The 21,209-nt window shown below is 55.1% G+C and overlaps 1 protein-coding gene across 4 annotated transcripts; it reads left to right on the top strand.

The window, feature by feature from the left end:
- Nucleotides 1-8,040: 8,040 nt before the first annotated feature.
- On the top strand, nt 8,041-21,196 carry CCDC9 (coiled-coil domain containing 9; the record flags this gene model as incomplete). 4 transcript variants are annotated; one of them, XM_082606098.1, is made up of 15 exons in its annotated part: nt 8,041-8,128; nt 9,831-9,904; nt 10,039-10,143; nt 11,793-11,894; nt 12,078-12,326; nt 13,769-13,852; nt 13,941-14,114; nt 14,695-14,876; nt 16,776-16,822; nt 16,938-17,070; nt 17,529-17,619; nt 17,706-18,135; nt 18,474-18,566; nt 19,614-19,663; nt 20,227-21,196. In XM_082606098.1, the coding sequence occupies exons 2-15, from the start codon at nt 9,902-9,904 to the stop codon at nt 20,242-20,244; spliced, it is 1,761 nt and encodes a 586-aa protein (XP_082462224.1). In that variant the 5' UTR covers nt 8,041-8,128; nt 9,831-9,901. The 4 variants fall into 4 exon arrangements, with proteins under 4 accessions (XP_082462224.1, XP_082462223.1, XP_082462225.1 ...); XM_082606097.1 differs by lacking the exon at nt 20,227-21,196 and having other exon boundaries at nt 19,614-19,717; XM_082606100.1 differs by lacking the exons at nt 8,041-8,128; nt 20,227-21,196 and adding an exon at nt 9,069-9,167 and having other exon boundaries at nt 19,614-19,717.
- Between the last annotated feature and the right edge of the window lie 13 nt (nt 21,197-21,209).

Here is a 21,209-nt window from a genome sequence, read left to right on the forward strand (position 1 = left end):
CCTTCCCTCAGACCCCCTTCTAGTCACTATCCCCCTGGGTAATCATTATCGTGGATGGTAACAGCAGAGATTAGTTTTGCCTTTTCTAGAACTTCATACAAATGGAACCATGCAGTATGTGCTCCTTTGTGTCTGTTTGGCATTTGTCACTCAGCCTCATGTTTGTGAGATTCATCGTGTTTTTGTGCACGGTTAGAGACCGTCGTTCATTTTCATCTTTGTATAGTATTCCTTGGTGTGAAGACACCACAGTATGACTATCCCATCTGCTGCTGACAGGCATTTGACTTGTTTCCAGTTTGGGGTTGGATTAGTTTGCTTAGGGCTGCCATAAGAAAGTAGCACATACTGGATGGCCTAAACAACAGATATTTATTCTCTCATAGTTCTGGAGGCCAGAAGTCTTAGATCAAGGTATCGGTGGGGTTGGTTTCTTCTGAGGCCTCTCTCATTGGCTTGTAGATGGCCACCTTCTCTCTGTGTCTTCCCATGGTCTTCCCTCTGTGTGTGTGTGTCCTAATCTCTTCTTATAAGGACACCAGTCATCCTGGACTAGGGCCCATCCTAATGACCTCATTGTCACTTAATTACCTCTGCAAAGGGCTTACGTTTTCGTTTCTGTTTTTTTTTTTTTTTTTTTTTTTGCCGCACTGCACAGCATGCAGGATCTTAGTTCCCTGACCAGGGATCGAACCCGTGCCCTCTGCAGTGGAAGCATGGAGTCTTAACCACTGGACCCTCAGGGAAGTTCCAAAGGGCCTATATCTAAATGAGGTCACATTCTGGAGTCCTGAGGGGGTTTAGCACTTTTCATACATCGATACATTTTTGGGGGCCACAAACCAGTCCCGTAAGAGGGGCTATTATGATAAATCTGCTATGAATGTCCTTCTACACGGCATGTCTTTTGGGAACACGTGTATGCGGTGCTGTCGGGTAAATCCCCTGGAGTGGATTTGCTGGTTCATAGGTTACGTGTGTGCGCTGTGTTGTAGTAGAACTTGCCCAGCGGTACCTCACAGTGATTGGAGCATTTTACCTGCTCCACTCCAGCAGGGGTTGGGAGTTCCAGTTGCTCCAAGTCCTCATCAGCATTTGACATTGTCAGGCCCTTTAATTTGAGCCATTCTGTTGTTGGTAAACGCAAAGTATTATTTGCGTGGTAAAGTAATATTTGCATGGTTTTCATATAGCCTGAACTTCCCAGGGATGCACCTACGTCTTTCAAGGGAAAATTGTACCTTGTTTTGTTCAGAAATCTGTCCAGGGTTCATGTCACCACTGCAATCCCACTTCTGGTATCAAAGTCACATCAAAAGTGTCTCACGGGCTTCCCTGGTGGTGCAGTGGTTGAGAATCTGCCTGCCAGTGCAGGGGACACGGGTTCGAGTCCCGGTCTGGGAAGATCCCACATGCCGCGGAGCAACAGGGCCCGTGAGCCACAACTACTGAGCCTGCACGACTGGAGCCTGTGCTCTGTAACAAGAGAGGCCGCGATAGTGAGAGGCCCGCACACCGCGATGAAAAGTGGCCCCCGCTCGAAGCAGCTAGAGAAAGCCCTCGCACAGAAATGAAGACCCAACTCAGCCAAAAATAAATAAATAAATTTATTTAAAAAAAAAAAAAAAAAAAGTGTCTCACCGCAGCATCTTGTGTCAGGCTGCTGTCTCAGCTGCTGCATCCAAGCTGAGTTTACACACACACACACACACACACACACACACACACACACACACACACTGAGCCGTTTCTCAAAATCTCAGATATAGAAAGGTTGTTGACAATATTCTGCTGGTGATTTTTCAAATTCTTTTATACTCAAACCCACTCATTATAAGTAGGTGAAAGCATTTGACTATTTCTGTATGTTTTCCAGTGTAGTTGGACTAATGCATCTTTACATATGTACTGATTTAACATAAATTACTTTCCTTTAATTTCTCCTTTAGATTGCAGTTAGGTTATTAAATTGATTGGAAAAAAAATGATTATGTAGGGACTTCCCTGGTGGTCCAGTGGGTAAGACTCCACGCTCCCAATACAGGGGGCCCGGGTTCGATCCCTGGTCAGGGAACTAGATCCCACATGCATGCCGCAACTAAAGATCTCACATGCTGCAACGAAGACCAGTGCAGCCAAATAAATAAATAAATAAATATTTTAAAAAATGATTATGGGGGCTTCCCTGGTGGCGCAGTGGTTGAGAGTCCGCCTGCCAATGCAGGGGACACGGGTTCGTGCCCCGGTCCAGGAAAATCCCACATGCCACGGAGCGGCTGGGCCTGTGAGCCATGGCCTCTGGGCCAGCGCGTCCGGAGCCTGTGCTCTGCAACGGGAGAGGCCACAACAGTGAGAGGCCCGCGTACCGAAAAAAAAGAAAAAAAAAAAAAGATTATGTAGGTAGGACACTCTATCTATGCGTCTCATTTCAGGAGAGGAAAAGGGGTGTTGTGAAAATAGTGTTTGTCCTAAAAGGCGTTTGGGATCCCCTGGGGTTGGGACGTGTTGGTCTAATTGGTTTGGGAGACTGAGAAGGCTCCGTGAGAACCAGGTTGCTTTGGTTATTCAACATGTATTGAGACCTACTGTGTTCGTGGCCCTGTGCTGGACAGTGCTGGGGACACAGCAGTGACAGAGACAACTCCAGCCCTTCCCCTACAGGGCTCGGAGGCCAGTGGGGGATACAGAACTGTCCCTGGACAGTGAGGACGCTGAATGGGCAGAGATGGGATGTGGGGATCCAGAGACAGCCCAGAGGGGCATCTGACCTGGCCTGAGCTCCAGGAGGGCTTCCTGGAGGAGGTGACATCTGAGCTGAGCCTGGAAGGATGAGGAAGACTTAACCAGAGGAAGAGGCTATGAAGGGTCTTCCAAGCAGGAGGAATGACTTATGCCAAGGCCCAGATGAGGGACACCATGTTGTTTTCAAGGAACTGAAAATATCATTCAGTGTGGCTAGTGCAGGATTTCTCAACATCAGCTCTGCTGACATTTGGGGCTGGACGAGTCTTTGCTGTGAGGGCTGTTCTGGGCATTGTAGGATGTTCTGCAGATTCCTGGCCTCAACCCAATAGATGCTAGTAGGACCCTTTCCCTAATCTACCCTAATCCAAGATAATCTCAGCTCGAGATCCTTGCTTTAACCACATCGGCAAAGACCCTCATTTCAAACAAGGTCACAGTTTGAGGTTCTAGTTGTGACAATCAAAAATGTCTCCAGGGACTCCCCTGGTGGCACAGGGGTTAAGAATCTGCCTGCCAATGAAGGAGACACAGGTTCGAGCCCTGGTCCAGAAAGATGGCACATGCCAAGGAGCAACTACGCCTGTGTGCCACAACTACTGGGCTTGTGAGCCACAACTACTGAGCCCACGTGCCACAACTACTGAAGCCCGCGCACCTAGAGCCCATGCTCCGCAACAAGAGAAGACACCGCAATGAGAAGCCCACGCATCGCAACGAAGAGTAGCTCCCGCTCACCACAATGAGAGAAAGCCCGCATGCAGCAACAAAGACCCAACGCAGCCAAAATTAAATAAATAAATAAAATATAAATACATTTAAAAAAATATCTTAAAAAAATGTCTCCAGACATTGTCAAATGTCCCCTGGGGGGGCAAAATCATCCCTGTTGAGAACTAGGGGCTGAGAACGGGCAGTGTGAGGAGGGGAGAAAGGGAAAGATGTGGCTGGAAGGGTCAGCAGACGGATGGGCACCAGCAAGTCAGGGACACTTCCTGTCTGAGGGACACTATGGAGGACTGGGCTACGTGGAGGCTGGCAAGGCCTGGGGACTGGGTTCAAATTTTTTTTTTAGTACAGTTAACTTTTTATTTATTTATTTATTTATTTTATTTATTTATTTATTTATTTGGTTGCACTGGGTCTTAGTTGTGGCAGGTGGGCTCCCTAGTTGTGGCATGCGAACTCTTAGTTGCAGCATGCGTGTGGGATCTAGTTCCTTGACCAGGGATCAAACCCAGGCCCTCTGCATCAGGAGCACGGAGTCTCATCCACTGTTCCACCAGGGAAGTCCCTGGGTTCAAACTGTGACCCTGCCGCTGTAGTGGTTGAATTGTGGCCCCCAAGATATGTCCACCCAAAACCTCAAAATGTGACCTTATTGGGAATAAGGATCTTTGCAGATGTAGTGAAAGTAAGGATCTCGAGTTGAGATCATTCTGGATTAGGGCGGGCCCTAAATCCAGTGACAGATGTCCTTATAAGAGACAGAAAAGGAGAAGACACACAGTCACAGAGAGGAAGCCCTGGTGAAGGCTGAGGCAGAGGCTGGAGTGATGCGTCTACAAGCCAAGGGATGCGAAGAATTGCCAGCAGCCTCCAGAAGCAGGGAGAGAGGCAGGGCCTCCAGAAGGAACCAACCCAGCTGACACCTTGATTTCAGACTCCTGGCCTCCAGAAGTGCGAAAGAATACATTTCTGCTATTCTGAGTCACACAGTTTGCAGTCATTTGTTATCGGACATCAACCCAGCCACTTAGCAGCTGTGACACCTTGCACAGAGAAGCCTCACTGAGCCTGTTTTCTCCCTCTGTAATGTGAGTATAAACAAAGGCACTTACCTTTTAGGACTGTGATGCAAATGAAAAAAGAGTGTCCCTTTAACCAATAAATTAGCAAACATTCATGTCACGTTCATAGGCGATCAGCTGGTATTATGTGGTCAAGGGTCTTTCAATTAACCGTAATATAATATTGGCAGTTAAATGCACCTCCTGTGTCCCTGGCACTGTTTTTTTTTTTTTTTTTGCGGTACGCGGGCCTCTCACTGTTGTGGCCTCTCCCGTTGCGGAGCACAGGTTCCAGACGCGCAGGCTCAGCGGCCATGGCTCATGGGCTCAGCCGCTCTGCGGCATGTGGGATCTTCCTGGACCAGGGCACGAACCTGTGTCCCCTGCATCGGCAGGCGGACTCTCAACCACTGCGCCACCAGGGGAGCCCCCTACCCTTTTTCTTCAAGGGGGTTTCCAACTTGGTATAAACTTCAGGCTCTACATATCCTGGGCCCATCTCTGTTCATTTTTACTGGAAAGTAAAAATGTGAATTAACCTCTGATCCAGCAATCTGCCTTCTTAGAAGTCATAAGACTGGTCTCCATTTATTGAGAACGTACAATAGTTCAGGCCTAATATACTGGATGTGTATTAATCGATTAATCCATTGAATTCTGCACAAAAAACTGGTAGGGAGGTGTTATGATCTCCATTTTACAGATGGAGAAGATGAAGGCCAGAGAAGTTTTAGATACGTATTCCCCAAGATCACACAGTTGGTAAATGACAGGGCCAGGATTCAAAGCCAGAACTTCTGGCTTCAGAGTCTTTTTTTTTTTTTCTAATTTACTTTTGGCCGCGTTGGGTCTTCGTTGCTGCACACAGGCTTTCTCTAGTTGCAGCGAGCGAGGGCTACTCTTTGTTGCGATGTGTGGGCTTCTCATTGTGGTGGCTTCTCTTGTTTCGGAGCACAGGCTGCAGCATGTGGGCTCAGGAATTGCGGCACGTGGGCTCAGTAGTTGTGGCACACAGGCTTAGTTGCTCCAAGGCATGTGAAATCTTCCCGGACCACGGATTGAACCCGTGTCCCTGGATTCTTAACCACTGCACCACCAGGAAAGTCTCCTGGCTTCAGAGTGTTAATCATGACATTGTGAGTCCTTTTTTTTTTTTTTTTTAAAGCCCATATGATTTAAATTTATTTATTTATTTATGGCTGTGTTGGGTCTTCGTTTCTGTGCGAGGGTTTTCTCTAGTTGTGGCAAGCGGGGGCCACTCTTCATCGTGGTGCGCGGGCCTCTCACTAACGCGGCCTCTCTTGTTGCGGAGCACAGGCTCCAGACGCGCAGGCTCAGTTAATTGTGGCTCACGGGCCCAGTTGCTCCGCAGCATGTGGGATCTTCCTCGTCCAGGGCTCGAACCCGTGTCCCCTGCATTGGCAGGCAGATTCTCAACCACTGCGCCACCAGGGAAGCCCCTGTGAGTCCTTTTTGAGCAAGGTCACAGATCATATACTTGTAAAGATATGTGCCTATAGAAATTCAATGTGGGGACTTCCTTGGTGGTCCAGTGGTTAAGACTCCATGCTCCCAGTGCAGGGGGCCCAAGTTCAATCCCTGGTCAGGGAACTATATCTTGCATGCCACAACTAAGAGCCCGCATGACATAACTAAAGATCCCACACGTGGCAATGAAGATCCTGCATGCTGCAACTAAGACCTGGTGCAACTAACTAACTAACTAACTAAATATTTTTTAGAAGAAGAAATTCAATACGGCATTGTTGGCAACCTCCCCAACTGGAAACAACTCGAAAGTCCATGAGACCAGTTGGGCCAAATTATGGCTCATCTCTGGGATAGAACGTCACATGGCAGTTTAAAAGGTGGCCAACCATCCATTGTTAAGTTCAAGGTATAGAATTTCAGAGCAGTACACATACTTTTTGTTTTATAAAAAAGGAAGAAAATAGTAGTAATAAAGATTCACTCAGGGAATTCCCTGGTGGTCCAGTGGTTAGGGCTCTGTGTTCTCACTGCCGAGGGCCTGGGCTCGATCCCTGGTCAGGGAACTAAAATCTCACAAGCCACGCAGTGTGGCCAAAAAAAAAAGTTTCACTAAACAAATAGGTTTTGAGAGCTTCTTATGTATAAGGTACAGTTGGAGGCACTGGGAACATAAAACAGACAATATAGTGGAGGAGACAGACAGTGAACAAGAGAAGTGAGTGAAACATGGTAGTTTAGAGGGTAAACAGTAACATGGAGGAATAAAATTGGAAGAGGAAAGGATGAGAGACTTTGAAATTGTCAAATGGGTAGTTTCAAGGAAGGCCCCGAAATGGAAGTGACAATTGAATAAAGAGCTGAAGCAAGGGTGTCCTGAATTTAGCAGGTATTTGGGGCATTTTATATTTATTTATTTATTTACTTATTTATTTATTTTTGTGGCCACACCACATGGCTTGTGGGATCTTAGTTCCCTGACTAGGGATTGAACCTGGGCCCCAGCAGTGAATGTGCCAAGTCCTAACCACTGGACTGCCAGGGAATTCCTGGGGAATTTTAAGAGAATTAAGTTGTATGTGTAGAGAAGGTCTCTGAAAGGCTGTTAACCGTAACCACATAAGGGGCAAGGTACTTCCCCTTTCCATGCTTTAAATCACAAAATAAAATTATCAGCAACCTCAGGGAATCTGGTCTGCCCACTTGTAAGTGTCATCACCTCCTGTAAGCGTGTTCCATAACATTTAGCATCACTTATAAAAACAGGTTAATTATGTCTAAGTTTTGATTAATGCACGTAACCCTCTGGATTCTGTAGCCAAATTCAGCAGGTCCTTCTCTGAGCGTCTTCCAGTTCCTAGAATGCACCAAGCTCACTCACCACAGGGCCTTTGCACAGGCTGTGTGCCCTCTGCCTGGACAGCCACCCCCTCTCACCCTCAGCCTCTTCTCCAGTCCTTCTTGCAAGACATCGCCCACATTTCTGTTTTCTGTTATTTCACGTGTACTTGTGCCTTCCCTCACGAGGACAGGGATAGGGTCTGCCTTTTCATCACCTTAACACCCTTCACCCCCCCACCCCCCAGCACACAGCCTGTCACTCAACTCTGATTTAGAGGATGAAGAAACGATTCTTTCCGTTGAAAATTTTAAGCTCCCACAACTAACTGTAAGGTTTCATTGGCAGGAGGGTGGGGCATCCCCCATCCACCCCCAGCACAAGCTGGCAGGTCAGGCTTCCAGGAGTCATTGCCCAGTGCCTGGCATCTATTTATCGGAACCAGAAAAGAGGAGAAGCAGATAGAGGCCAGAGAGAGAGGATGGTATCTCCTTTCCGTGAAAGAATGTAATTCAGGCATAAAGCAGTAACACAAGCTTCCAGAACACCCTTGAACACCCTAGCGGACCGGCTCAACCCACTCCCTCCTTCACCCGGGGGGGCGCGGCGCCTTTAAGGCTCCCGGAAACGGCCGGCAGGACCGGAAGTGACCCGCTTTAGTGCACCTCTTCACGTGGTGCGGGGGGGAAGTGACGCGTGCGGCCCGGGAGCTGCGGACGCGGAGGCCGACGGAGCCGGAGTCGCGGACGTCGCGGGGTCTCCGGGACAGGTGAGCGGGGGAGGGGGCCGGGAGCGCGCCCGGAGAGGGCGGGGCCTGACGCCCCACGTACAGGGAGCGGGTGCGGGTACGGGCGGGTTAGCGAGCAGCCCGCGGGGGCGGGGTCAGAGTACTCTGCGGGGGGCGGGGACTGGACGCCCACATGGGAAGCTGGAGGGGTACTGGAGGGGCGGGACGTCGGTGGGTGGGCAGGGCCAGGGTGGGCCGGGCTGAGGGCGAGTCCGGAGCGTGGGTGGTCAGCTGGGGGCGGGGCCAAAAAGTAGTGCTTGGGCTGGGAGCGGGGCCAAGTGTTACCCGGAGAGCTAGGGGCGGGGCCGAGACTCTGGCCGAAAACTCTGGGGGCGGGGCCAGAAAGTTTTGCCTGCCCTGGAAGTGGGTCCTTGAAGTCAGGGGCGGATCCAGGGGCTGACCCAGGGGCTGACCCGAGGGTGAGGGCGGGGCCCAAAAAGATGCTGGGGAGCTGGGGACGGGGCCAGAGTGCTGGCAGAGAATGCTGGGGGTGGAGTCAGAAAGTTTTGCGGGAGCCCGGGGCGCGGCCAGAGTGTGATGGAGAAGCTAACCGCTGAGCCAGAACCTAGGGGTGCCGGGGGGCGGGGCCAGATTTTGACTTGACTAGGAGGGGGCGGAGCCAGGGGGCGTGACCAGAAGGTTGGAAGGGCGAATCGGAGGCGGGGCCAGGGTGTTGTCTCTTGAGCCGGGGGCGGGGCCAGTGTAGTAACGCGAGAAGGAGGGAGCGGGTTTAGGCTGTTGCCTGGGGATCTAGAGGGCGGGGCCAGAGGGTTGGCTGGGAAAGTCGGAAGCCGGGGGTGGGGGTATTAATGACGCGAGCATGTGGGCGGGGCCATAGGTTTGGCGGGAAAGGCGGGGCCAGAAAGTTTGCCCTGGCCCGGGGCGGGCCCGTGGCGTTCTCTACCGGGTGGAGACTGAAGCTTTTCCCTAGAAAGCCGCGGGCGGGCGGGGCAATTTTGTCCACGCTTGGGCGGGTACAGTTTCCCCTGGGAGGTCAAGCCAGACCCAGGAAGTCTCTCCAGTGGGTACCGGGCCTGTTGGCGGAATCTTTGCGGGAGTGCGGGGAGGCAGCGGCACCTTTCTTAGGATGCTGGGGGTGGGGCTAGAACATTCCTGAGAGTAGGGGCAGCAAATAGGAGTGGGGTTCGAACTGTATTGACTGTGGGGTTATAAGGCGTTTGTGAAACTCCTGGGAAAGAGGCATATCTAGACTGTTAACGGGGATGTGGGTGGCACCGGAATGGGCACAGGGAGTTGGCCCTAGAACTTTCTTGTGCAGGTTGGGACAGAGGCTCTACCTCAAGCTCTCCTGGGATAGAGGCCCGGGTTTAAACTCCCAGCACAGGGGTGTGGAGACTGACCTAGAATTTTCGTTTTGAAGGGAGCAGTATGGGATGTTTTCCTAAGTGGTGGGGCGGGACCAGAACTTTCCCAAGGTGGGTGTGATTACATTGTTTTTATGGGAAATGGGTGGGTCCAAAACGTTTCGGAGAGGACTGAGTCTAAACATTTCCAGGCTAGCACTTCAAGAAGATGTGGGAGTGAGGGCTAACATTACCTTGGAGTGCAGGTGTTTGTGTGCGCGCGTGCAGTGTGTGCGTTAGAGGAGCCCCCGTCATGGGAGAGGAGGAGACAGATTGGGTAGAGTCTTTGGCCTTAGTCCTTCTGTTCCCTCTGACCTCAGGAACCCCGAGTGCTGTGTCCAGATTCTGCAGGGAAGGTTTGCTGGGACCCTGGTCCCATCCTGCCAGCGGAATGGTGAGAAGGAAAGTGGGGTCTCTGGGGCCTTGGGAGGAGGGGACCCAGGTTCCTGACTCTCAGACACCAGATTGAATGGCCCTGGGGTGGCTGTAGGTTTTTCTTACTGTCTCTGAACTGTCTACCCCTCTCAGTCGGCCACACTGGATCTGAAATCGAAGGAGGAGAAGGATGCTGAGCTAGATAAGAGGATCGAGGCTCTTCGGCGGAAGAATGAGGCCCTCATCCGGCGCTACCAGGTGCCCTAGCCCCGCCCTGGGAGACCCCATCCCCTCTCCTCCCCGCAGTGAGTTTCCCTCACCTCTCCCTTCCTTAAAACCTTTTCATGACTCTTCATCACTCTCGGGGTAAAAGCCAAAGGCGTTAGCCTGGGATCCCTTCTTTCATTGCATCATTCATTCATTCATTTGTTCACAAGTATTCTCCAGTGTCTTCACTGCACCAGGCCCACTGCTGAATGGCGCTGGGGAAGCAGCAGTGATGGTGATGGCCCTGGGCCCCGGGCCTCACAGGCCAGTAGGGATCCAGCTGTGGCTTCAGTCAGTGATGACCCAGAGTGGGCAAGGCTGGGATGGAGGAGTTCAGGGTTCTGTGGGAGCCCAGAGGGGACTCTTCACCCAGCCCGGGGGATACTAAGGGGGCTTCCTGGAGGAGGGGATTCTGAGACCGAAAAGGTGAGTAGACCGTTAGCCAGTCGAAAAGGAAAGCATAACACGTTTCGCACAGAGGGAACAGTTTGTGCAAAAACTTGGAGCTTAAAGTTGGAGGGTCAGTTGGGGGATATTGACCTGGAGTGATCAGCTGGGGCCAGGCCATGCAGGGCCCAGAACACCACCAGGCTAAGAGTTTGGACTTTTTCCTAAGGACACTGCGGAGCCCTGGAGGGCTTTGAGGGGGAGTGGGGCCAGGTCAGAATACCTTTTTAGGAAGACCCCTCTGGCTGCTGTGTGGTGGTGGGTGGGAGGAGGGGATACTGGAGACAAGGAGGAAGCTGGGGCAGGGACTTCAGTGGGGGATGTGGAGAAGAGGTGCCCGGCCTGGGACAGGGCTTTTGGGAGGGACTCGGTGACTGACGGGCCGTGGTGGGTTAGGAGAGAGGGTCCAGGACGAGGCCCAGGTCCCTGTCACAGGTGACAGAGTAGGTGGTGGGGCTGTCCCTGAGATGGGACGAGGAGTGGGTTTCATTTATTCATTCTTCATGTGTTCGTTCATTTAAAACAAAAACAAAAACATACTGAGCCTCTGTTGTGTGCCAGGCAGTGTTCTAGGCTCGGGGTCTACATCAGTGAACAAAACAGACAAATGTCCCTGTCCTGGGGCAGATTCTGTCTCTCGGGGAGGAAGCAGATGATTAGCAAAATACACATAATGCGGGGTAGTGATGGGGGGAGGGGGAGGGGTGAGAGAATGGCAGGGGAGCTGGTGAGGGAAGGCCTTCCTGAGAAGGGGACTTTTGAGCAGAGATCTAAAGGAGGTGAGGGACTGGAGGATCTTTGGGGGAAGAGTGTTCCCGGCCAAGCGAACAGCAGGTGAAAAAGGCCCTGAGGCAGGTTTGAGCCTGGTAGGTTCCAGGAACAGTGAGGAAGTCAGAGTGAGGGGAGAGAGTGGGAGGTGGGTTCATTGTGGTAATGAGACCAGACTCTGTAGGGCCCCGTCGGCTGTGGGGAAGCCTTTGAATCTGCCTCAGAGATGGGCACACAGGAGGGTTCTGAGCAGGGGAACAGCCTGGTGGAGTTTGAGGGAAGATGCTGAAGTGACCAGCTTTCTTGTCTAGAGCTCCAGAGAGAGGTCTGGGCCGGGGCAGACTTGGGAGAAGTTCAGGGGGCTGCGGGAATCCAGCTGGTGCAGAGGACCCCTGACACTCCCGAGCTCTGTTGTTTGCTCCTAGGAGATTGAGGAGGACCGTAAAAAAGCTGAACTTGAGGGAGTAGCGGTGACAGCTCCCCGGAAGGGCCGCTCCGTGGAGAAGGAGAATGTGGCAATGGAAATGGTGAGCTCCACACCGGGGTGGGGACTCGTGAGTACAGGGCGGGGGCGAGGGTTGAGAACTAAAGGCCTTCCCAGCTGCCCCAGACCTGTGGGAGCCTTGATCCTGGCAGCTGCCCTCTGGGCCTGGGATGTCCCCATCTCCCTGCCCCAGTGACTGTACTTTCCCCCTCTCCCCCCTTTCCAGGAGAAGAACCTGGGTCCCTCCCGGAGGTCTCCTGGGACCCCTCGGCCCCCAGGGGCCAGCAAGGGAGGCCGGATCCCCCCTCAGCATGGAGGCCGGGCAGGCATGGGCCGGGCATCCCGCAGCTGGGAAGACAGTCCCGGGGAGCAGCCTCGAGGAGGAGCTGGGGGCCGCGGCCGGAGGGGTCGGGGCAGGGGGTCCCCTCATCTCTCTGGAACTGGAGATGCCTCAAATGCCGACCGCAAATCCAAGGTAGGAGCCGAGCAGGGGCTGGAGTCCTCTGGCGAGGCTCCACGTTGTCCTGTTTCTCTTTCTGTTCCTGCTCTCAAACGGATTGTCTCCTTCATCCATCTTTCTCTGCTTCTTTTTTGGCCCCTCTCTTCAGCTCTTTCTAATCTCTTCCCTCCCTCCCTCCTTCCCTCCTCCAGACCAGTGCTTGTAGGTACTCTCCCTGTCTCTTTCTGTCTCTCCTGTTTTGCTCTCTGTCTGCTGTGTGCTTGCCCACCTGCCTTCCCTTGCCTGTCTCTCTTTTTTCTCTTTCTGGTGCCGTCCGGTGGGCTCTGTCCAGCAGTGCATGTGCGCACGCTTTCTCTTGCATGTGTGCGTACGCACGTGCTCTCTCTGTGTCACTCCCCGGATTTGTTGGTGGGAAACAGTGATGTTCTTACTGTAACTGCTCCCAGTGCCCCACCACGCAGGTTAGCAGAGTGGGAGGCTGTCTGGCATGGTGGCTGAGGGGTCAGCCTTCTTCTGTTAGTTCCCTGTCCTTAGGCAGCTCACTTCCCCTCTGGGAACTTCCTGCTTCTCTCTCTTAAACGGGAATGAAAATCAGGTTTAAAGGTTATTGTAAGCATCATGTGACATCAGACATTGAAACCCTCAGAGTAAGCGCTCAGTGCGTGTTATTTAAGGATGCTTATTATTTGTAGGTGCTAAGCTGTTGTAACTGAAAGACCCCAAAATGCCATGGCGTCAATCAAATGGAAGTTCATTTCTCTCTTGTATGCTGAGTCCCGGAAATGCCACGTGCTCATCTAAAATTCTGTTACCTTGGAAGGAGAGGAGAATGGATTGTGGGGGTCACCTGGCCATGTGCCGAGTTATTACTGTGGCATTGTTAACCGTGCCAGCCATAGTGTGCTGGGGTTCCCACCCCTCTCCCAGGTTCAGAGTTTTGCTAGAAAGGTTCACAGCGAAGATTTATTACAGGGAAAGAATACAAAGCAAAATCAGCAAAGGGAAAGAAGGGTCCATGGGCTGAAGTCTGGAGGATACCAGGTGCCAGCTTCCAAGAGTCCTCGCCCAGTGGAGCCACACGGGCTGCACTTAATTCCTCCGGCATTGACAATACGTGTCAGAGGTCATCGACTAGGGACTCATTAGGGACCTAGTGCCCAGGCTTTTTATCCGCGGCTGGTCATGGAGGTGCCCTCTGCCTAGTACACGCACAAATTCCAGACCCCAGACGGAAAGCAGGCGGTCAGCACACGCTGTCTTTGCACAAACAGTCGAGGTACGTTGAGCCCCCTTATCGGTTGACCGGGGACACACTGAGAGCCAATGTCCAGCTTCCAGCCAGGGGCTGCCACGCACGCAGGCCTAAGAAGAGAGCCTCAGAAGGTGACAGATGCTCGGGTTGAGTGGTTCTTTCTGACGCCCTGTGTCTCTTTTTGTCCCCCCACTCCCCCAACAAGGAGTGGGAGGAGCGGCGCAAGCAGAACATTGAGAAGATGAACGAAGAGATGGAGAAGATTGCAGAGTACGAGCGCAACCAGCGGGTCAGTGCCTCGGGCGCCCCCTGGCGGTGGGGCGGAGCCGCCCGGCCCCGGGAGCTCGCCGACACCCCCCACCTCTGTGTACCCGCAGGAAGGCGTGCTGGAGCCCAACCCAGTGCGGAACTTCCTGGACGACCCCCGGCGACGCAGCGGGCCCCTGGAGGAGCCTGAGCGGGACCGTCGGGAAGGCAGCCGCCGGCACGGGCGCAACTGGGGGGGCCCCGACTTCGAGCGGGTGCGTTGCGGCCTCGAGCAGGAGCGGCAGGTGAGTGCCGGCAGCCGGGGCTCCCGGGGCCACGACATTCCTTCCGGCAGCCAGTCTCTGGGTTCGGGGGTGGGGTGTGTGCGGAGGGCCGGATGCGGCCGCAGGGGAAACAGAGCAGGGAGAGGCGGCAGCCCTGCACTCAGGCTTCGCCCCCGCAAGTGATTGTCGGTTCTTGAGCCAACACCACACTGCTTTCCTTCCGAAGCTTTCTGGTGTTTTGGCGATGTTCTCTCATTACCAACGTCAGTGATATTTACTGGGCCCCTGCCGGGGCCAGGCACTGTTTTGGGTGCTGGGGCTAAATCAGTGACCATGTAATAAGGTGTCAGGTAATGGTAAGTGTAGAGAAGAAAACTCCAGCCCAGCCGGGTCAGGGGACAGAGGAGAGAGGGATGCTGCTAAGAGACAGAGACCTGGGCTGGCCTCTCTGAGGAGGTGCCACATGGGCAGGTGTGGCTTTGATCTTCTCCACGTGTGACCTTGAGCTCTACCCCCTCCCCCTAGCTTAGAGGGCCTGGGGGAGGGGGTGTAGCGGGGGAGGGTTGTAGCTGGGCCCTGACTGCCTGTCTGCTGGGGGCAGGGCCGCCGGGCCGGCCTGGGTGGCACTGGGGACATGACGCTCTCCATGACGGGCCGAGAGCGGTCCGAGTACCTGCGCTGGAAGCAGGAGCGGGAGAAGATCGACCAGGAGCGGCTGCAGCGGCACCGCAAGCCCACCGGCCAGTGGCGGAGGGAGTGGGATGCTGAGAAAACTGATGGCATGTGAGTCTCCGTCCTGCCTGCCCCTGTTTGGCTTCTCGACCTCGGCCCTGACTTCTGACTCCTGTGCCTGTTTCTGGTTTCTCACCCTGTGTATCAGCAGTTGCTAGGTAATGCTGCGTAACCACCACCAAATCTCAGGGACACATGAAAGCATTTCTTTCTCACGGTTCACAGGTCTCCTGGGTTGGGCTGATCCAGGCTGGACTTGAAGCTGTGGGTCTACCTGGGTGTGCCTTCCCTTCGGGCTCCCCGGGGACGTGCTGGCCATGGCACTGGCAGATGTGCAGGAGGGAGAGTGGACACATTTCCCTACTCTGTTAGCCAGCAGACCCTGCATCGCTGTGGCAGGAACTTCAACTCTGCCCACTCTAGTGGGTGGTACTGCAGTGGCTACGTGGCCAAGGGCACAGATGTGAATTCTCACGCAGGGAGGGCATGAAGAGTTACTTACAGTGTTTACACCTCTGCATCCTCCCTTCATCCCTCTAACCTGTTCCCCACCAACCCAGACTCCTTATCCCGGCAGCATGATTATCCTCAGGTCTGACTCTGTCCCCTTTCGGGTCCCAGGAAACATCCCGGTAGTCAAACTTAAAGCAAAGGCATCATCCACAGGAGCACCGACTTCCATAGCGAAGACAGAGAGGTTCTGGCAGAGCCGCCCAACGGCAGTCTTAAGGTCGACAGCTGTAGTTTTTGCATCATATCCTCTGCCGTGGCACTGGCTGAAGAAAGAGGATCTTGTCTGTGTGCCTGGCGGTCGGAGCATTTATTTTTGGATTGTGAGCTAGCCTGTGCCAGCGTGAGAAATGTTTTGCACAGATATTGTAGCTGATCTTTCTAAGGTGTAGACAGGTGGGGCTTTTGGGGAGATGTTCTCAGGGTTAAGACTGAGAAAGTAATTGTTTTTCTCTTATGTCCTCAAAGCAGCTGGCAGCAAGTCTCACGACTGCACATGTGCAGTGATTTCATGAGCAAACGTTTATTGAGTCCCTCCTATGTGTCATGGAAGGTTCTAGGTGATGGGGATATAGCCGTGAGGAAAATGCTTCCGTCTTCATGGAACGTAGAGTCCAGTGGGAAAGATGGGCAATGAATAGAGCTCATGTCAGATGCTGAAGAATAATGAAGCAGAGTACGGAGAGGGTTGGAGGCTACTGTTCTGGACTTAGATAATATATGTAATAATATGTGATTAGGAAGTTTAGGAAAGCCTCCAGACTGAGGGCTGAAGGAGGTTAGGGAGTGAGTCGCTGAGAGATCTGAGGAAGAGCAAAGGCCCTGAGGCAGGAGCTCCATGTGGTAGGAGAACTTGCTTAGCTGGGGAGGTGAAAAAGAGTGATAGGAAATGAGGCCGGACAGGGAGCTGGGGATCATGTACTTTCCAAATTTTTGTTCACGGGTGGGCAGGCTGTCAAATACTGAATTTTTTTCTTCTGTATTTGTCACTATGATGTCAAATTTGCCCCTTGTCCTTCACCTGGTCCTGTCCTCCTTTTATTTATTTATTTATTTATTTATTTATTTTTTTGCGGTACGCGGGCCTCTCGGTGTTGTGGCCTCTCCCGCTGCGGAGCACAGGCTCCGGACGCGCAGGCTCAGCGGCCAAGGCTCACGGGCCCAGCCGCTCCGCGGCACGTGGGATCCTCCCGGACCGGGGCACGAACCTGCGTTCCCCGCATCAGGGGGCGGACTCTCAACCACTGCGCCACCAGGGAAGCCCCCTGTCCTCCTTTTAGTCAGTGACATTCCTCACCTCTGCCCGCTTCTGGTTGACCACCTTGCCTTCTATGATCTTGATTTCTGACCCTGGCCCCCATCTCTCCCCCTAATCTCTTCCCACCCTCCTGTCCTCCCTGTGCCCCCAGCTGCCTGCTCACCCCGTTTCTCTTTCCCCAGGTTCAAGGATGGCCCAGCCGTGGCCCTGGAACCATCCCACCGCTACGGTGAGTGGGAGTCCTTGGCTGGGGTGAGGCAGCTGGCTGGGCCGGGGCCAGGGGAGGGGTGGGCGTGGTTTGTGCCGTGCCCTCCACCTCCAACTCCCCCTGGGTTTTGTTGCAGATGACCAGGCCTGGGCCCGGCCTCCCAAGCCCCCCACTTTCAGGGAGTTCCTGTCCCAGCACAAAACTGAGGTCAGCCGCAGGAAGAGGAAGAGCGGCCGACCCCAGGCCAAGGCAGCCCCCCGTGCCTACAGGTGGGGGCACCCCTTCCCCTGGCATGTGCACAACCCCAGCGGGGCTGTGTGGCTCTACCCATGGCCGTTCTCTGGCTTGTGTGTGGGAGGGTGTGTCTGTCTGTCCTGTCTTGGCCCTGCCTGCCTCGGGCACTCGTCTCCCTGTGGGTCAGGAACTTGGTTTTGGGGGTGTTGGGGCCTGGCTCTCCACTTTGCCCTCATCTGTCTCCTCTTGCCCTCCCATCCGGGTCCTCTTCTGCCACTGGGCCCTCCTCCATCTGTCCGTCCCTGGCGGACACGCCCACTGTTTCCTCCTCCTGGGTGCTCCACCGTGCCAGCTCCCTCCCGGTCTGGACATCTCGCAGCCTGCTCCCCCCACCCAGCTGAATGTTGCAGCTCTGTCTCTGGGAGGGGCGCTGGGGGTGGGAAACCCTTCCTCTTTCCACCTGGGCTTCACCCCATTCCTCTGTTCCCTCCAGTGACCACGATGACCGCTGGGAGACGCAAGAGGCAGCGTCCGCAGCCCCTGAGCCCACACAGCCTGCTACCCCTGAGGAGGCGCCCACGCAGGTAGGGCGGCGTGTCATCTCTGGCAGGTGGTGTGAGGGTGCCCAGGGCCCACACCCTCTCCCCGACCTGCCTTGTGTTCCTCACAGCCGCCCGAGAGCCCGGCCCCTGCCCATCGGCCTCCCGAGGACGAGGACGAGGGTGAGGAGGGCGAGGGCGAGGAGGGCGAGGGTGAGGACGGGGAGGGCGAGGAGTGGGAAGACATGAGTGAGGATGCGGAGGAGGAGGAGGTCGAGGAAGAAGAAGAGGCTGACGAGGAGGGAGAAGAACCAGCCCGAGACCACCGGCCCCACGAGGCTGAGCCCAGCGGGAGCCCCACCGAGGAACGTGGCGACGAAGAGCCCGCTGGACCGGAGGAGCCCGCTAGGCCGGAGGAGCCCCTGCCGCTCCCCCAGGCCCCTGCCACGCCTTCCAGCCCTTTCTCGCCCACCGGGGGCCACCAGCCTGTGTCCGACTGGGGTGAAGAGATGGAGCTGAATTCTCCCCGGACCGGCCATCCGGCTGACGCCCTCTCTCCGGGTGAGGCCTGGCCTTTCGGAAACGCATGAAGCTGGCTGCTTGTGTGTGTGCTTGAGGGGTGCATGGGGGACCCTTAGGCTGAGCCCCAGGACCCCATGTGTCCCACCGCCCTGGTGGCTAGGGAGGATGGGCTATGCCTGCCTCCGGAATGCCCACCCCCAGATCCTGCCCTACTGTGAGCCATTCAGAGTGTCCTCCCCAATAAAGAGTTCACTTTCTCCAATGACCCTCCCCACGTGTGTCCTTGAACCCCCCTCTCACTCCCCCAGGGCCTTCTGTCTTGGGTGGAGGGATACTTGGAGGGGTTAGGGGCTTGACTGGGCCTCCTCCTTCTCCAGGAGGTGACGAGCCAGCCCCTGCCTCCTTGAAGAGTGGGCCCAGCCTCCCAGGAACCCAGAAAGCTGAAGAGGAGGGGTCTGAGGCAGCTCCAGGTGGGGGAGCAGCTGTGCGGTGGCCTTCTTCCTTCCGCTTCCTCTTGGGTTGAGGGGAAGAGGTTTGGGGGGAGTAGAACGTGGTGGAGTGGGTCTCCACCATGGGTGTGGGGAGCAGCTGGACGGGGGTGGGGTTACGCTGCTGGGAAAAGTGGGCGTGAAGGGGGTGGGGCTAAAGGAAGGACTTCCCCCGGGCCGAGCCGCTAGGAATTGAGTGTGTACGGGGCTTGCGGGTGAGAAGGTGGAGCCAGGATGGGATTAGGATTTAGAAGCCCATCCCAGGGATTCTGGAAAGTAATCTAAAAATAAGGGGGTGGGCTAGGTTCAGGGGGAGGAGTTAAGGGCAGGATTAGAAATTTAAGGTCAAAAATAAGAATGGGGAGGGGCAGAGTAATAGATTTAGCTGTGGGCGGGATTAGAGTTTTGAGGTGTAAATTATTTAACTGGGGTAAATTAGAATAGAAATACGTAAAACAGTGGGGTAAAAAAATTGGGGTAAAATAGAATGTTGGGTCCAGCGGACCTGGAGCAAGAGGCCAACCCTGTCTCCACCTCCAGCAGGTGGAAGCCGGGTTGTGAACCACGGATCTCCCCCAGGAGTAGGATTAGGATTTTGGGGCAGAGCCAAGGCAGGTCTGGTTAGGACTCAGAAGGCGGGCAAGGGAAGTGAAGGGTGGGTCCTGTAGGGCAGGCGTGATAGAGGTTGGCTTAGGCCCGTGGTGGGGTGGGGCCGCGATCCGAGAGGACAGAGTTTATGGTGGTGGCTGAGGCCGGGGTGCCCAAGCGCTTTGCCTTTGGGTCACGTGACTGCGATCTCGTTATATCAGATTATGTATTCGATTGTAAACAGGGTACTGCTGGGGTGGCTGTTGCTGCGTGGGTCCACTCCGAGGATTAAAGGAGTCTGAGACTCGTAAACCGCTTAACGCGGGGTGGGCGGCAGCCAGGCTCAGTGGGGCAGAGAGGCGGGGCTAGAGCGTCCCGGGTCCGGCGGTAGGGGTGCAGGGGTTACTGCTGCCCTCCAGTGACCACCCCTTCTCTTTCCAGAGGCGGACCCTGAGGGCCAGGAGACGGCGGAGATCACCGACTTCCAGAGGGTGCGTTTCTGCAAAGTGGTGGCGGCCGCTTCGCCACCGGGGGCCGCCCGCTGACCGCGCCCGCCGACAGTGGCCTCCGCGCTCTGCACTAACCTCCTGCCGCCTCGCTCCTCTGTCCTCTGCTTCCGCCACACTCCAGCCAGGAGAGGGTTAAATGTAAGGGGGGAGGAGCCAGGGATAGTGAACCGGGTTGGGCCAGGGCAGTAGTCCAGTCTCACAAACGGGGGGCGCTGTGGCACCGGGGTGGCTGAGACGCCCACGAGTTACCGCCTTATGGAGGCCATGGGGGTCTAGGTGCCAGTTGTCGGGCCGTTTTCCGCCTCCAGGAGCTTACATCTGGGGCATGGCGAATAGCCGGTGACTCCTGAAGGACTTGATTTCCTCGGCCGCCAGCCCGGTCTCTATTAAACGCAGTGCTTCCGCTAACCTTTGAACTGTGTTGCTGGCGGGGGCAGGCTGGGTTGCTGTGCTTGGCGGGCTTTTCCGTGGCGGAAGAGGCGGGAAGGAAGGGGGTCTTTCTTCCTCCACCCCCCTGATACGTCTTCCCTCCCCCCTTCCCACAGGCCTCCCCGAATTCCTGAAGACGCTGCTGGGAGGGGACTGAAGCTTCCCCGCCTTGATGGGGAGGGGGAGGCAGGAGGGGCTTAGTCTGGATCTCCGGGCTGTGCTCTCTCCTCCCCGGAGCCCACTCTGGACCCCATGGTTTTAGAGAGGGAGAAATTGAGGGTGGTGGGGGAGGAGATGGGGAGGGGTCGTGACTGGTGTGTGGGGCGGATCTGGAGCTTCGGGGTGTGAGCTTAGACCTCAGGACACAGAGTGGAGAAGGAGGCACGTCCCGTGAGGGGGCGTGGTTAGGGTGATCGGGTGGGGCCAGAATTCTGGTGTAACGGAGTTAAACCATGGGACGGAGGATGTTAGGATGTGGGATGGAACCACGAGAGCAGGTTTAGGTGGGAATCCCTTATGCCGGTGTGGGGCGCAGCTAGCGGCGGAGGGCGTGGTTTAGAATGGGGTGCTCAAACTAGTGGAGAAAAGAGGTGGAGCCTGGACCGAAGATGGGTGAGGGTAGGGGGAGGAGAGGGTGGGATCGAATGTTGGAGTAGAGTTTAGCTTGGAGAAACGCAAGTTACAACTGGGGCGGGACTGCGGCTAAGGAAGGGCGGGACTTAAAAGGCCTGAGCTTGGCAAGGGAGTGGTGGAGCTAGATGCCTGGAAGGAGTCTGAGTTCCGAAAGGGGACGGGGTTGGGGCGCAGGGAGGAGGACAGAAAAGGGAGAGCGGAGCTAAGCGCCGGGACAGGTATAACATCTGCCTGGCCAGCCTGGCGGGTGTCGGCTGGGCCGAGACCTACGTTTGAGAAAAATCGAGGTATTGCGTGCTTGGGGCGGGCCCAGAGCCAGGTGGGGGCGGGGTCAGAACGCTGTGGTTAAGCCTTAGGTTGATGATGGTTGGCCGGAGGCAGAGGAGGGGGCGGGCTTACAACGCGGAGGAGGCCCGCCCGCGCGGGGGCGTGACCACGCTGGCGGGGGCGGGGCTGGACGAGGGAG

This window comes from Mesoplodon mirus (assembly GCF_964341445.2).
Source record: "Mesoplodon mirus genome assembly, chromosome: 19".
Taxonomy (NCBI): Eukaryota; Metazoa; Chordata; class Mammalia; order Artiodactyla; family Ziphiidae; genus Mesoplodon; species Mesoplodon mirus.